General features: G+C 40.6%; 1 protein-coding gene across 3 annotated transcripts in view; it reads left to right on the plus strand.

Moving 5' to 3' along the window:
* The window catches only part of kcnip4a (potassium voltage-gated channel interacting protein 4a), a 137,368-nt gene that overhangs the window by 5,667 nt on the left and 114,003 nt on the right, over positions 1-17,698 (plus strand). The window contains exons 1-2 of one of the 3 annotated variants that reach the window (XM_085806393.1): positions 9,073-9,151; positions 9,948-10,095. The exons of the other annotated variants lie outside the window; for them this stretch is intronic. Coding sequence (XP_085662519.1) covers positions 9,957-10,095 — 139 coding nt within the window. The 5' untranslated portion in view covers positions 9,073-9,151; positions 9,948-9,956. Of the gene's footprint in view, positions 1-9,072; positions 9,152-9,947; positions 10,096-17,698 lie in introns of those variants that run through there. 3 annotated transcript variants of the gene reach the window in all.

A 17,698-nucleotide genomic window follows, 5' to 3' on the forward strand; every position in this document is an offset into this window, starting at 1 on the left:
TATACTTGCTGTATTTCTTTCTTTCTTCGTTTAAAACTGCACATTTGTGTATACACTGGCTACCTGGGGCCCTGTGATAGGCTGGGAACCTGACTGTGTAAATGCCCCCTTTTTCAGTGCATGCTGGGATATGCACCAGCCCCACACAACTCTGCAAGGCATAGTAAGCTAAGGAAATCTCACTGAAGGTTTTCTCTCTCTAAAGGAAATCCTTAGTACCAAGACAGTTTAATTAGGTGCATTCCCTTATCATTATAAGGATCCTGCTGTTCACAGTTTTCCACTTTGTTGTGTTCACTTGGCAACTTGACATTCAGATGCTGTAATTTGGTTTAGCTCTTACTTTACCTGTCATCTTTCTCTGCTTTGTTTCTTTGAGGTAAGATATCCTGGGGCTTTAAAGCTTACCTGCACTAATTGGTAATCATTGGTATTTATTATGATACCTGCCGGAATCATTATCTTTCTACAAATAAACACAAACAGTGTTATTATGTGCTTTTGAGTTAATTTACAGCTTGTGAACCTTTTCACATCTCACTCCCACAACATCACTCTCCACTGTGAGAGATGCCTTACGAAATCTAAACCGAAGCCAATAACAAAACCACATCAAAGATTCAGCTCCATGTCCAGTAGGATGGGTCTTTCCAAGGACTTCAAGATGAAATGGTGTCAGAGCCCAACATCATACAGGCCATATGTGGAGGCAGGCCTGGCACGAGTAGCCAACTAGAGGGTCCGTCTGTCTTTCTTGAGTCCCAGTGGGTGGGCTCAAAAGCCTATTCTGGGCTGTAGTCCCTCCAAAAGTCCATATCCTACAGGGTACTGCCAGCACTTAATATAGACTCCATAACAGCACAATACTAAACATATCTGTTATTCCAAAGGGAGATTATGAAATGCAAAGCACACAGACGTGAGCCAAATGCCACCCCGAGTCCATCTCGCTAATTAGGCTAGACCTGAAAATAGATAGGAGGAATAGTAACTGTTTGCATAGAAAACAATACCAATAGGCTTATCTGTAGTGGCTTTAATAATTATCTGTAGATTTTTTCCTAATGTTGTGTCAACTTACATTCAACCTTGAGAGTGATGGAAAGAATATGTCAGCTGTATGGTGGATGTGGCATCTTTGCCGTGTGTAAGGCTGACACCAAGTGGTTGTACAGAGGAAATGGTGTCTCAGTGGGACATTTCTCATCCAGTGGTCCGGCTGTCAGCCCGAAAATGGAGGACAGATGTCCTTGTACCGTTTACTGTGTGATCAATTTGAACTAACACAAAAGATCATCTCAGTACATGCTTTTACCCATTGTAATCTAACATGTGCAAGTCAAGTAGATTGTTGGTGACTCTTGGAGTTGCAGTCTACATGGTCCTCATCTAATACGATTTATTTGATCAATTTAGAAGGTGGTAAATGTGAACTTGTTTCTGGTTTTAAAGAAAATGATTTCTAAGATTCAATCATAATTGTACATAGTAAAAAGTTATACTGGATCAGATGAGTTTGAGGCAACAAGGACAAGTGTGTAATATAGGCTACCTGGACTGACATACAACAACAAAATACACAACTTTATTATCATTATTTTAGAATGAAAAACATACATAGGATTGTTGTCAACAGTAGATTTTGTCCTCTGTCCTAAACACACTGAACAGGTACAGATGAGGCGGGAGGCAACTTTCCTGATCTTTAATCTACATTAGTTATGCACTGGCACAAAAACTGCCCTTTGTTTGATGAGCTGAAAATGAGAGTATCCCCCAGGGAAATGAAAGTGACCTTACAACACAGACCTGTGGATAGAGGCTATATACTTCTGTATGCTTCACTGGCACCATGACACGCATCCTTTCACAGAAGGTGCCCCAAATCCCTCTAGGTGCTTGTATAGTCACCGGCGCAGTGTTTCTGTACACGCTGACCGATAAAGAGCCACTGTTATCTTCAGATAGCAGGCGCTGCAGCTGAATAATTTATGGAGCCATTCCAACACATTGACTCAGAAAACGACACACACCCACAGAGGGCAGGGACGTGGCACAGGGGTTCCTACAAGTGTCTCGGGAGGCGTGTTTGTTTGTGTCAGGTTGCTTTCCATTTTTAAAGCTGTTGTGTGGTGTTTAATTTCTCATACATTCCTCATGTTTGACTTATTTTTTTTCCCTCCTCAAAAACTGGATGCTACATTGGCCATAATGCCACAGTCCATTTAACAAGTGGAGGAGGGAGCAAGTTTGCGAAAGACCAGGCAAATGTGAACTGATGGACTGTCTGCACTATTCATTTTCATTATGCTGAGTTGCCTTCTCCCGAGAGCTTTGTCAATTACCCATTTAAAAAGTGCTGAACCTTTATTCATGCAATAATTAATAGTGGTGCATAATTGAAGCATGATAATGAACAAATTCTGTGACTGACACATAATTGTATCAGCAAAATTGTTAGGTGGGTCTTATTCCTGTTTTTCATTATCTTGTGTGACATTTCGATTAGGCTGTGCAACTGAAGCTGTTGATACTTGTAATTTGAATAAACCAGTTGCAGTCTGGGGATGCAGGGCTCCTTAACCAGACCAGGAAGAAGCTTCTCTGAGACTGTGGTTATATAAAGTACAGTTATAGATACCTTTTTTTTCAGTATATCTGACACTGACCTTAGCTTTCTTGTGGCTAGTATACGTTCTCCATCCTATCAGATTACTCGACCATGGTTCAAGAGGCGATTGTATCGATTTCAGGGCAGCTTGAATAAATAAGTTAACAACAGTTGTTTCCGCAAGAATGCCATTAAGGAGCTCTCAAGTTTCAAAACGAGAAAGAAAATAGGTCTGAGATTTACGGATATATACTTCACCAAGATGAGCCCACATCTGTAAACACTGCAATGCAGTTTATTTAATCCACAGGGCTGTTTCCTCTCTCTCGCATTCTGCTAATTTTAGCTGCCACTTTGGAGGACAAGGTCGCGGTTGGTGTGTGGGAAATTGGGAAGAGGAAGCGTGTGTGTGTGTGTGTGTGTGTTGGAGGGAAGCACAGAGATAGCCTAGATGCACACAGCCTCGATGTGTCTTGTGTCTGGCCCTGCTGTGACTACCAACTGACCCGCTAACACTGAACAACAGGGTGTCTGACCACCGTGACATTGGAGCAGGAAAGGGAAGATGGCATCGAAAGCAGCAACTCATTTCAAGCTATTGCAACAGAGAATAATGAGCGCTTTTTTTTGTTGCTCCAACCTGTGACAGAGTATTTCGCAAGGTTCTGCAGTGGCTGTAGCGGTTTTGTGTGTGCGCTAAAAGTTTCATGGGTGGGCTGGGGATGAGGCAATCATTTGAAAAAGTTGAGAAATCTCCTAAAACGTAATATTTCCCTTTGTTTTGGAGCACATTATTTTTACATTTACGCCATTTTGACAAGGCAGTATTAATAAAACAAAGCAGACACAAAGAGACTGCGCTCTGGTGATGTCCCGCACTTGCAAGTCGCTTTGGATAAAAGCGTCTGCCGAGTGAGTTTATGTAATGTAATGTAATGTAATGTCAGTGTAGCACAGAGCAAAACAATTCAAGTGTACAACTTATAATTGTGAATCCCCAAGCTTCGAGTCAAATTGTAGCATACAAAATTGTACACTGGGAGAAAAAGTGCAGTTCACACATATATAAGCACTAGTCATTTATATTTGAAGTGGACATGTATAGAATGCTGCAACATAAATGGAAGCATCAAAGGAAAAAAAACAACCGAAGGGCACTAGACAGAGCGCAGACCTCTGTCAAAGCCGGTGTCAAACACCACGCACCAGACTTCAGAGAACAAAATTCTGGATCTGCTGAATTCAGTGGGTTCCTGTCGGGCTCATGTGTCAAAGTCCAGTGCAAATTCGTGCCATACTTTTTTACCGAATCCTGCTAATAAACAAACCAACAAGGAAACAGACACAGCCGAAAACATTATAGTCTTAACATTTGAATAAAACGTTTTCCCTGTATATGCTTTCTAGTAAAGAGAACAGCTTGATTTGACTTCTCATCTCAGCTTTATACAGAAATTACAACAAGCAGGTTCCCCTGAAGTCTTCATTACAACCTGTAACAAAATTAATATTTTATTTTCCAATAGATTTAACATAGAGGAAGCTCCACTCAGCTGCTGCATCTCCCATTAACACTGCACTTGAGTAGTTAAGGCAGTTAGTGAACTCTCTTCATTAATGTGGTGGAGAACATTTAAGAAATAAAAGAGCTGATTTCATGTCATGTTGCTGATGCTGCTGTGCAGCAACCTCCTTTGCCATGGATAATGGCTTTTGTAATGGGCCACTGCATTATCCTTGCAAGGTTTTATGGAAATGCAGAGCTTGGCTCAAATGAGCCTGTTGTCTTGAATGTGTGTCTTCCATCATTTGATACTGTGGCAACAGGGTTCTTAATATTCCTTTAGCTTTTCTAAAACCACCCACAACCCTGAGACGAAAAGGCGAGAGTCACAGCTGGCCTTAAAGGGACAGAAGACAATGCAAAGTCGTGCCATTCAAGTCTATGGATATTCTCATTCATCCAGGTCATTGTTCTTTCCTGGGCAAATTGAATGGTAGGTAACTGGACTTGTATTTGTCTGGGAAGACGTTTCGCCTCTTATCCAAGGGGCTTCATCAGTTCACTTCATCAGCTCCTTGGATAAGAGGCGAAACATCTTCCCAGACAAATACAAGTCCAGTTGCCTACCATTCAACTTTACATCTTAACATTTTTAGAGCTCTGTGCATCATTTCTGTCAGTTACGCTAATGATGGACCCAGCGAAGGAACTGCAGGGAAAAGAAACTTGACAAACAAAAGAATAAGATCAAAATTGTGTCAAAGTAGTAACACTAAAAAACAGGAATAGATTTAGGATTGCCTCTTATTTAACATGTTTGCTGCTTGGAAATGTGTTTCATTTTAATGCAAAAGCAGGAGCTCAAGGTGTACATCCAGCTGCATTTTTGTAACAATGTGTGGCCAGGGAGAGACGCGTTACTAAAAATAGACCTGTGTTAAAACAGAAATGACATGATAATGCTCAAAATTATTCAGTAAAAGGTGAATTTTTCTGACTGGGCCTTTAGGCTGTAGCAGTGTTGCTTAGTTTAAGTGTGCGTGATGAAATCATGCATGCAGTGGGAAGTTGTTTTTAGCCGCATATCTTCTTTCTTTCTTGTCGTCATGCTCAACAGCTGACTATATCATTTCTCTTCCAGTTGTCGAACTGGTGGGTTGTGTAATTGGTTTCACAGAGCATATCAACAAATGACTTCTGACTTGATCAATACATGTCTTACTGGAGAAACAATGAGTGTGGAACGGCTCCACATATCAACACCTACGTACATGTCCATGTTCAGTCGTTTTGCATTTGTTAACTACTCCTACTACTATGCCTTTGCCAAGCAAAGTTCTGGCTGCTTGTGTTAACGAGCCTATTGTGCAAAGATGTCTTAGCTTTCCTGGTTGGTGGTGTGGGTTACCTGTGAGGCTGCCTGCGCATAAGCTGGCTGCTAAGTCCCGTGCTGCTGCCATTTACCTGTGTATAGAGGCTGCATTACTTTCCTAGTTGCTGAACACATTTTTCTTTTGATTATTGTTTTCCATTGTGATTTAAGATATTTCAATGCAATTTACTTGCTCATATTGTACAGTGATTTGTCTGTGTATCAGCATAGGCTGCATTGGTTTTTACTTCTCCTGATGTTGCCTGTTTAGGGTCTGTTTTCTCATGCCTCGGTGCACATTCAGTTCTCTAATGAGGGATAATCTTGTATATTGGCTGCTGTGCTGAAGACGACCCATTCACAAAATATTTGCTTCCGTTGTGTGTTCTGTAATTTAGTTTAATGGCATAAAGCAGTTAGTGTATTCACATATTCTCTTTCAGCTGTGCATTAAAGAAAAGAAAGAAAAGAACCTTGTATTTATATGAAAGCATCCTTAACTAATTAATCTTGTCATCATTTATTCTGTCTGTTGTTTACACTGCAGTTCCAGTCAGCTGTGCTCAGTGCTGTCCCTGATGGTCATCTTGTCTGTCACTGCTTCATTTCATCAGAAGAGATTGTTCTTCTCTTGGATGACCACATGGTAGTTGGTGCCTTTCCAACACAGCACGGTCTGCCTCCCGTCCAGGTTCTGAAAGGAAAATTAAGTATTGTCCCGTCTCCTTCATGCTGATATTGGTGCATGTTTTCGGGGAATAACAAGCTCAGAGCCTGGTAGCCAATTACCAAATCTCTGTGTACTTATAATGTAACTCTAAATCCAGCCCACATAACCTAGCTGTCTGAAATTATTTCAAAATACATTACAGCAAATTGCTCCTGACATAATCGATAGGTGTCTGTATTACAGGAACAATGTAGATTTAAGTGCGTAAGGGATCCACAAGCTCGGTCATATCTCTTAAACAAACCACATAGCACCTTCAAGTCTGCATTCGCCTGCTAATGTATGTGGATTGTATTACAGTCATTTTTTCTCAGATTGATTAAAGCAGGACAGATAATCGTAACAGAAAATGATAAGATGGGAAGAGTAGTCCACTCTCTCCTGATTTACATTCAGATTTGTTGTGCCCCTATACTGTAGCTACACAGAGTATAGTAGTGACATGCTTAACAGTAACTTCAACTTAAAGTTCTTTTATTTCCTCTAAACATCAACATGTGTAAACAGAAAAAGATTGACAGAAGGAAGGAGGGAAACAGTCTGTTTGAATCCGTCTTCCCTGTTTGAAAGCTGAATTCACAATATAATGTTCTCACTGTATCAGAAATGGTTTGAAATTTGATCATGACTCATAAATACTCTACCTTAACCAGCCGTAGTTAACAAGCTGCTGCTCCATTATTTTATCACCATCTCATTATCTGACAAAATGAATAAAACTACAGGTTAATGACAGCAGCTGTGCCGTGTGAGTGGCAGTATTGACATTATAAGCGAGTGCTGAAGAAAGCTGCCCACTGCTTCTGGAAATTACACTAATGAGAGCAGTGGGAGGAAAGTAAAGATTAGGAATGAGCAGAAATGTTGGAAACGGAAACTGCAAGTTCAGTTTATTTTGAGCAACAATTTCCGCACAGTAACTGACTTACAGTATCATTGCGTGTTTGCAAGGTGTTGTTTTGGTCTCAGTGCTGATATTGCCTTCAAACCAGATCTGAACTCACAACTCAACTCTACTCGTCCTGTTGTTAACTAGTATTTACTAACGCGGTTCCTGAATATCAATGAGCAGCGGCGGCTTCTTGAATATGAATTATTCAATGTATTGGATAATTGGGGACAATGCTTTCAGTGCTTGTCCCTCAGGATGTGTACGTACCCCGGGATGTGCTCGTGGAACAAGCATCGCCACTGAATGCATATCATACCGTAACACCACCGTGCCACCGATCTGTTGGCTGGTTTCAATCAGCCGCGTGTCTCGGCCCTGCTGGGAACACGATGGCTCTGTTCCCAGCGCTCTTTCCAAGTGGCCCCCCCTTTGTGTTCTCAGGTACAGAATATGCCCTACTCATCTCAGGGGAAGCTATTAGATTTAGCTTTGCTGTCTCCCCTCAAGCATGACCATCTATCACCGTGCAGTAATTAATATTATGTGCATTTAAATGCAAGCTTAAGCCCATTTGGCCGCTGACCATCATTTACACATGATGTACGCATTTTAAATTTATGATATACTTTACTATATGTCGTACAGAAATTACACGGCCAACATATTCTGGAAGTTGTTACCACTGCAGTAATAAATCCAAGATAGTAAAGTGAGTGTGGTAATGGCTGTGCTGTGGTGTGCATCATTTTTAGCCAAACACCTAAGTACAGAGTTTTTTAAGAGGTATGAGGGTGGGGGGGGTTAATAGGCCTTCATCTTTAACTGTCTTGTTAATTATGATTGGATAAAACAAGTTGGTGTACACAGACGGGGCAGGTTCAGCTAGAGGATAAAGCCAGGCTCACCATTTGTGTTGTTCCCAGCAGAGTGTATGCTCCAACGGTTCACTGAATTGTGTAATATATTTGGTTTCCCGGTGTCTTAGAGCAATCTGGTGATGTAGTCCTTTACTTTTTCATACATCTGTTGGTTTTGTCCAGCTGCCAACTTGGAGCCACTGATAATAAGTGGAGGACGTTACATAACCTAAGACACCAGGCTGCTGGACATTTGACCTGGTAAACATCTGTTTCCATTGGGGTTGTTAGTAATTCACCCAAAGTGCTGCTGTTCTTAACAGAGCCCTGTTCCTAGCATGGCTGTAGATTGTTATTCTTATTTGTTATAATGCTGTGCAGATATGATACCTGGGTTACATAATATGCAACACATTTTCTTTTCTTTCCATATCCCACTTTGAGATGTTTTTTTCCTCCAAAATCAAACCAGTTTTGTCATTTAAACTAAGGGAGCTATGGTTCCCCAGTGTACAGGATCACAGCCAAAAATAATCTGGAACTGACGACATTTTGATTGAGATCTGCAACTATCTGCTGAAAGAATAAGCTGTTAATCTGACTAGATGTTCAGTGCCAGCTTCTGGTGCTGAACAGTTTTCAATACGCTTTGCTACGGACACATTTAACTTAGTACCAGCGAAACTCTGAGGTCTGCCTATTCTTCCAGAGGTGTTTTACAACTACTTAAAGCTGCTAATGATAATAAATTGAAGCTATATAGATTTCTCTTGACAGGGATCTGGAGGCAGGATGGTTTGAAGAGTATCTGTATGTGTGTGATAAAGGTTCTCATGTGTTTTAAGAGGCGCAAGGAGGATGATTTAAGAGCTCCACCAGAGTCTTTGACAGTCCCCTTCTCTCGCCACTTGGATAAAAAGAAAAAAAAACACATGGTCCTTTAACTTAAAACAAAATGAGCTGTGTCTTCCAGCTATTCTCTATCTCCCTCACTCATTCAGCGTCTCTGCTTCACAGAGCGCTCCTTGCTCTCCTCCTTCTCCCTCCTCCTCCTCCTCCTCCTCCCACCCCCTTTCACACTCTGTTGATCAGCTTAGGAAAGGGAAAGTGCTTGTGTGAAACCTGAGGATCACTTGCAGACTGAGGAAGCAGAGAGAGCGCACACATCGTGTTGTAGCCTGCAAGGTAAGATGATGGTCAGGGGGACAGTTGATAGCAGTTAGCCTTCACACTGGACCCCAATCTTCTGTGCAGTGAATGATATGAAACTGTGATTCTTAGATCAATTTAAAAGTCCTCCAGTCAGGGCAGCTGAATGATCTGTGATGTGTTGATGTCTGAAACTTTTGCTCTTCAGGGGGATTGTAACCATAGTACTGACTGAGGTAGGGTATCGCTCGGTCATATTTTATTTACAAGTGAGAAAATGTTGTTTATTTCCCTCCAGGACGATTATGTGGAGACAGTCAAGGTGTTTGCTGCTTTAATTTGAAAATCTGTTGGCGTGTGGCTGATTGTAAGCGAATGACGGTCTCAAGCTGGTTTGCATTAAGACAATCTGCTTGGTGTGTTGTTTACTTTTATAATCCTTAGTCCTTCTTCAAAGCGCAGCTCAAGATGCATAGGAAAAGCATTTCCAAGTTGCAAAAGGGCAAGTTGAAATGTCTTGCATTTCATTACGGCCGTGCATAACTGGGGGCAAAAAACCCATTCCAAATTTGCATATGTGCTCAAGTGTATTACTTTAACTTCTGACAGTTTGTTGTGCATGTTTGTGCAGTGGCCACAGCTATTTGTGTTTGTTTACCAGAGGCAGTTAAGAGGTCATCATTTGAATTACGAGGCTAATGAAAATCTCAGCTGTTACAATATAGACTTATATTTACTGCAGTCTTACAGACCCCAAATATTTAGGCCCGTTTCTGCACAGAATTTATTTTGAGCCACTGGAAATAATGGCACACTGTATATTTCACAATAGAGCGTCGCCATGTGTTCACCAAGGAAGAGGAGCCAGTGGAGGGAGGACCTGCAGCACTTCCGTAAGGACCACGGCTTCTCCAGGAAAGTCCTGCTCAACTGCTGCCTTGTGCGCCGCATCATCACCTGGGCCTCCCCAAACCCAAAAGGTACAAAAAAAAAAGAAGGCAAATTTAATTCTACAGATGTGCACCACTCAGAACTGAGGCAATTTATTACAGGAGTGTGAACTGTGATTAATTATAAGTATATGATTGGTCAAGTGTTGGAGGAGAAGAGATCTCAGGAGACTACCTAATTAAATGAGGTTACTGAAGATGAACAAATATAAATTGTTTTGCTAGAGACTGTGTCTGGTGACTTTTAAATAATAAAAAGTGGGGTATACTTGACATTTAGAGTGAAGGATTAATCAACAAGAGTGGCATTCTACAGTATTGGAAAGCAATATAATCAATTGTACAGAGAACTAACCTGTAATCAAAGTCTTACAATACAGATTTTTGTTCATTTTTTGTATTTGTTGATTATCAAAAGTCCTTTTTCCTGGTGGATTTGGCTTTGGAAGCCCACAGTGGATTTATTGCTTACATATGTGCAGCATTATTCACTACATTACCATACAAACCATGGAAAAAAACAGCTTTTACTGCTCTGAAAGTCAGTTCAACAAAGTTACCCAGAACATGTAAGAGAAAGCACTTATCAGGTCCAGACAGCAGAGAAAGCATCAGTTCGATATACATGCCAGGGGAATATGAGAGATGCAGCGTGCAGTGCACTTACAGAGCACTGCGGAAACAACTGTGTGTAAACCAATTACAGACAATTTGGATTGAATAAGAAAGAAAACCTCATTAACTGTACTTTTTGTCTAACCTTTGACCACACAATGTGGAGCAGAAGCGTTGCAGTGTACCATCCTAAAGCTGCTCCTGCAACCAACAACTCTTAAAAATATATGCTATTGATTAGTCATGCTTTCATACCAGAATTTATGATTTTACTGGAATGAAAAATGATCGGGATGCATTGCACCATGGGTCCCAGTTGACAGCTCAAGTAAATTAATTCACTTTGAACCTAGATAAGTATTGATTACTTCTCGGGTTATATATTCACAATGGCAATATAGCCTTATAAAATAGGATTTATAGCTAAATTATATAGATAAATTTTGCCTTTGAAACAGGCACTAAAATACTGTACAGAGAAAAAACATTGGACTGCCTCTGGCAAATACCATATAATGTTATATTGTGTCACCTTTAGGTATATTCAAATAGGAATTAAGGTTGTGTGTTGAATTAGGAAAATATTTCAATGCATATTTTTTGTTAAAAATCAGATTTGGGGTATATTGGCTAGATGTTGAAATGGATAAGGCTTTTATTTTTTTTTACCTTTTGGCTCTCCTCATTAGTGACTTATACCTTTCAGTTTTTGAGGCAGTGGTGAGTTCAGGTTTTTCAGTTTCTGTCACATCTTGATGTCATGGCAGAGTGGGTGTTTGGTTCTTTCCGCATCAGTTTCCATTGTTGCTGTTTATTAGTTACACTTCCTTAATTCTCATGATTGCGTCATATCTCAGCATCATGTCAAGCATAACCATGAAACCTGGAGCTTTTTGTAATCTCCCACACTGATGTGACCTGTCAGGCATTAAGACAAATGGGCTTTCTCGGGGTATGATTTAAGATGCTATTAGGCAATCATGAATGTCACTGTAGGGATTCCTAAATGACGTCTGCAGTGAAGACTTTCTTTCTGCAGGGAAAAACAACAACAGAAGGGCTCCAGAGCAGTAGTTCTTGTCATGAATAAAAGAAGTGAGATAATACATATTCACCTCTTGTAGAAACAGAAAGCTTTTCTCATTTTGCATTGATAAGATTGTTGTCAGTTCGGCAGCTGTGGCCTCTGGATCAAATAATCAGTCTAGTTTCTTCTTGTACTTAGCCTTTGCTTGGCCTCTATCTGCTTACTTGTGTGCATGTGTGTGTTTTGTGCACCTATACAGTTGTCATTTGAATCTATCCCTCTGCTAACATGCAAGCTGGCGGCAGCAGCTGGAGCCCAACCAGGACACAGGTGTTTCCATCAGCCACGTTTGAATTAGAGAAAGCATTTGTTTAGACTTTCATTCTTTTCACTGCTCCTGTTTTCATTGGAAACATGCTGCCTTCATCCCAGGGCAGGCTGCAGTTTAATACCGCTTTAAGTTTTAGCTAGAGGTAGCTGAAACTGGAACACAGTGATATACAGCGCTATGAAAAGCAATTACTTTTTACAGACGCATTGCAGCACTGGAATTTCTAACCTTTCATAAGTTTTTCTCTGTGTAATGTCTATATTTAAAACAGAACATTGCACAATAAGAGTAACTTAACAGATCATTTGAATTTAAAGCTCTTCTTCTCTTCACGGCATATGTTTTATCCGTAGGTGGTCTCATCATTAGGTGGCATCTCAGACTAATAATATTATCCCCCGGTGTGGCCCAGAATAACCTCCCAGCATGCAGATGATCACGCCATAAACCTGCCAGGTTGCGATAGTAGCCTCCGGATGTTGGAGCAGCCTCCAGAAAATGAGCATGCTCAGTAAAGCAGGTGTGTCTAGAAATACACATGCACCATGTTGTGTCCTCGGGACACATGTCTGCTCTGAGAGCTCTTTGCAAATCCCTGCTGTCTCTGTGACGCACTCAAATGGGTCAGACGTTTCCTCCACAGAGGAGACTGATGACATAAAGTACTGTATGTCCCTACATTTTAAAGTGTGTGTGTGTGTGTGTTACATTGTATTTAATCAGTTCATGTTACCGCTGTTGTAAAAGATTAGAGTAGAGAGACTCAGTAGGTGAGACCACAACACTTTTCCTATGTAAAATTCTGTTACATTCATCTAAATCTGAATAAAACTAGATAATGTTTTATCAAGAGGCCTTTTAGCCATTTATTTTGTGATACTGCTTTAATTAGACAGTTGAAATTATTATACCGTACTAGTCTGGTTCGCACTTGATGTTAGAAATCCATCATTGCACCCCATCTGTACTTCCAGGAGAGGGCAGCAGGCTACAGAGTAAACTGATGATGCACTGTTTGGTGCATCCAAAGCAGCTGAGCAGCATTGCCTTTGAAGAAAATGCTGAAATTTGCCAGTTTAAATATGGATTAATTTAAATGACTCATTTTATTCTATTAGGAGAATGATTTATTGTTCAGACAGGTGTATAATTTTCTGCAGCAGAACCTAAAAAAACACACACCAAAAGAAAAATACCAAGCCTCTGGGCTGTTTTAAAGATGACAAATGTTGTCTCTTAATAATGCAGCATGGTGCAGTTGTTTACCCAGATTTATCATATTTAATTTTGACTGTACAAGCGTGTACTGCACAGCGTGGGCAAAATATCACTACTAAGGCACTCCAGTGTAATCCAGTACAAAAACCCTGCAAGATAACGCTCCCCCTGAATACATCATATCTTTCAACACTAAAGTAGTGATGCTGTCATAAATTCTCTGAATGTCTGCACTGCAGTAGTAATTCTGTGGCCCCACATGCACTCACTACAGCTTGGATATGGGTCTTGGCTAATAGTGGCACAACGCAATATTAAAATATGACGACAGGGAAATGTGAATATGGAAGCTCGACTGGCATTCTTTTTTATGACTGGACTTCTGGGACTTAGACTTGAGAACATCAATCTTCATCAGAAGTAAAAACCCCTCGTGGGATTTTCACTTCCAGCAGTTTGTTCCACAACTTGCCACATTTTTCTCTCCAGATGCATTTTCAGCAGAAGCGGAGGCATGACAAAGGGATTTGTCTGATTAGTTTCCTGCTTGGTTTTCTTTGTCAGTGGATATCAGAGTTGGGTATGTCACCCAAACTGAGCATAACTCTCAGGGGAAATCCATAGTGCAGTGCCATTTAATTCTACACTCAGCCAGCGTATACCTTTTACACTCTCAAGCTAATACTTTCCTCAGATCTGCCAGATCAACACAGCTGTAGACGTGTAATCTGGACATTGCTGTTTCTCAATTTCTCCTTGTACATACTGTATATTCACTAACATGCCCCAATGTTCTCTGTGGCTTCACCTATTGTAGGAAAAGCAGCAGCAGCAGCATGTCACCAGCTTGAAACTGCAATACAGGGTCATGTCCTTGAGAGAGCACAGAAATAGCCTGGAAATTGTTTTACTTCTGCTTTGGACAAGTCAACGGTAATGAATCCCCGCGAGGAAGTTTTAAATTCAATATGCCGCATGTGTTCCTAAATCCATTTTTGCTGTCTGACTAAAGACCCCCATAAATGATTTTTTTTTTAAAAATTCTACACACGTTATACTTGTCGCCTTTCTCTTTCTAAATCCCAAAGCCTCTCCTCATTGATTTGAATTTAATTGCTGAGAGTTTGCCCACAGTGTGACACCACCTCCAGCAATCTGACATCACGTTGAGAAGCACGACTAAAAGGCCCTTTTGACAAACTTTAGAAAGTCACCACGAACTTATTAAACATCATGACAGGAGTCCTGGGTGCATGTCCTTAATGAGGATCACTAACTGATGCAGTTGACAGCATTCTTTGTATGAGCAATGGAAATGAGCCTGTAGTTCCAGTAAACCGACTTTGCTTCCAGACAGCCTTTAGTAAACCAACTTACTTTCTATTTTAATCTCTTTTCCCACTTGGTCAAGAGTGCAGGCCTCTGTAGATCCAAGGTGGAAATGGGAAAAGGCAATGATGGATTAGAAGGGAAGTTGAAGCAGCATGCGGCCTTTCAGCTCTGAGGAGAGGGGGGAAGAAGAGCGATTGCCCAGGGAGACGCTGGCTGGCTGAGACGCAGACGTGTCCTACTGTTGTCATTCATTTGATTCATATGTTGTTAAAACGGCTGCTGGAGGATGAGGAGGAGAGGATCCAACAGTGACACCTACTCATGACATTAATCTTAATCATAGCACTCTCTACTACTGGTGACAGCCCCAGAGAAAATACTACATGCTGTTTACAACCTTTGCGCTCAGGGAATGACAAAAGCAGATTTGTATAAATGCAGTGGCCAGCATGTTTCACATATTGCTTCTCTGCATATCTCTTGCATGTATTTCATTTGCTGTGTGTCAGTTGTGATTAATGGCTAGTTGTATTCTGATGTATTTTCTTTTTATTATTTATTTATTTTTACTTCAGGATACTGTAATACAGCTTTTTGTATATTTTTTTTATCAGTATTAAATAGATTTTTGCTACATTTTCAGTCAGCACGGCTTTTCTCAAAAGGTTTCTGCTCATCATTGTGCAATGCAGTGTATACGCCAGCAGTTAATATTCTCCGTAATTCTATAAATGGCTCAAATATCAGGCAGCTGAAGCACGCATTATTGGAGAAGCACTTTCCATTATGTCACAACAGTGAGCCTGGCGTTGTGTTTCTCAGACTTGGCCACGACCTGCGGCCCTCTGTTGATAAACAGGGATTAGCCGCTAACAGGCAGGGATTAGTCTGAGAATAGGCGACCCCAGCGAACCATGTTGTTTGTAAAACACCTTAAAGTAGCCCGTTGACAGACAATAACACTCACACTCCACCCTGTCAATTGGATACAGTTAACTGAGATGCCGGGTGGTTCAACACGTGACTGCACACCGGTCATCCATGTAACCAAGTCAGGCTCCTTTTGTCTAAGCTATACCAGGAACTCATTCTACACATCATTAAAGATGCAGTAGTTACCACATGCAAGTGTTTTTCCATAGAGATGGTTCCTCTTTTTGTTTAACCGCCAGACCTGCCTACAGTCAGGAAACCAGAAAACTAAACAAGTGTTCTCAAGCATATTGGTTTAGATCTGAAAGATGAGTCAAATGTTGTCAACTGAACCATCCAACCATAGTGTCCATATAGCACCGTCTCTTGAACTGTTGTGGCAAATGGACAAACCGATGGAGATCATTACATTTGATTAAAAGCTTCAAAACAACTAATAAGTGGATGTTGTGATAAGTGTAGTTAAACTTGAATATCTTCTACATGCTGGAGTGTTTTTCAAATCACGTTCAACACTGCAAACAGCCCCGGGTGGGGGATTTTCTCCATTTTCTCGTGTTGTATAATTAAATGATTTTCATGGAAAACAGTAATGAAGAAAGTCTTGTGAACGCCTGCGACAAGAGTCTTCAAATAATTGACTTTGTTCCCTGATGTAGAGAAGAAAACACGAGATGTTTCTAGTTACAGACTGCAACATTAATCGTGGAAAAGTTGTGAAGAAGTGAATGTAATTAATCATCAGCTGCTTACTTTTAACCTGCCTACCTCCTTTTTCTTCTCTCACACGTCCTCCTTTCTCTTCATGTCTGCCGGTGATACAGCCGTATTCCTGTAACCTACTTCAGTGGAGTGTTTGTATTCTAGCAGTGGCCTGGGCCCTCTATAAATAGGCCCCTCTTGATTGATACTCGGTACAGTGAAACCTCGTAAGCCTCTGGCTGCTGCGGGGCAGATATGACTTTCTTGCGTCTGTGTCGCTGGGCTTGAACACACCTGTCGCTGTCATGGTCTAATTTATCTCCCCTGCTTGTTTGTCAGGCAGCATCCACACAGCAGGCAGGGGCTTGTTTCCCGGCCGAAAAGACCATGAAAGTTCATTCATATTTCCCCATGAGATGTTATCTAATAAGGTGTGATGTATTTAATGTTCAACACGAAAGATAAGCATCCATGGAAGTAGGTAGTTCTAGATATTTATATTTGTAAGTTCATTTTTACAAATCCTCTTGTGGACTGAACCTGCTAATCCCAATCAATATAACGCAGCAGATGTATAAACTATATCCTGTCCATGATATTTTCACTTAGCCTTTATAATCATTAGTTTTAAAGGAAACACATCTGTCAAACAGAAAATTACATGATATGTTTCCTGCAGCAGCTGTTTGAAACAAATCTGAGAACAAAAGCAGCAGAAACGAGCAACAGGAATACAAACGATCAAATAGAAAGAACACAGTGTCATAATGATGTGTTTTGCTACAGCTGCTGTAACAAGTTTCCAATAAAATAAACCTGGAAATGCAGAGATGCAGGTGTCCATTTGATCAGTCAAAAGCTGCTTTTATGGATATATGAAATACATCCCTAACGCAATTTATTGTAGAACAATATAAAACAATTCAGTCTTTCAGTCTAATGTAGCATTATTCCATGACAAACATGTCACCAGACATGTTTGTGATAAGTGTAACACAAGGTGTGGGTACTGTCCCAGATGGCTGGATCAATCTGTCAGTGTAGGAAGAAACAGGAAGAAGATTGAAATCCTACTGGGAGTGAAGCTGTAGTCCAATAATGTATCTTTGTGTGTATTGGTCCCAAATGATGGAAGAGCAGTTGGTGTCTATTCTTGGGTGAGACTGTGTTTCAGGTTTACACCATAGGAAATTGTAATTATTTATCAATCAAGGTAATTGTATTTTTGAATTAGTTTGATAGTTTTACTGCACTTACTGTTAGGAGCAATGATGAAATTTCATAATGATCTCCCTTTGAGTTTGACCTTATTCAGTTCAATAGTGACACAGTAAAAAAAAAGTGTTCTAATCACATTATATAGAAGCTGTGAAGAAGGTAGATTGATTAGAGTGGTCTAATTAGCTACCATGGCAAACAAGTGACAGGATTCAAATGATTTGTTTCCAATGAGGTGAATGAAGAGGTGCACCAGC

The sequence above is a fragment of the Trachurus japonicus genome, chromosome 18 (assembly GCF_045865225.1).
Source record: "Trachurus japonicus isolate A0001 chromosome 18, Traja_1.0".
Classification (NCBI taxonomy): domain Eukaryota; kingdom Metazoa; phylum Chordata; class Actinopteri; order Carangiformes; family Carangidae; genus Trachurus; species Trachurus japonicus.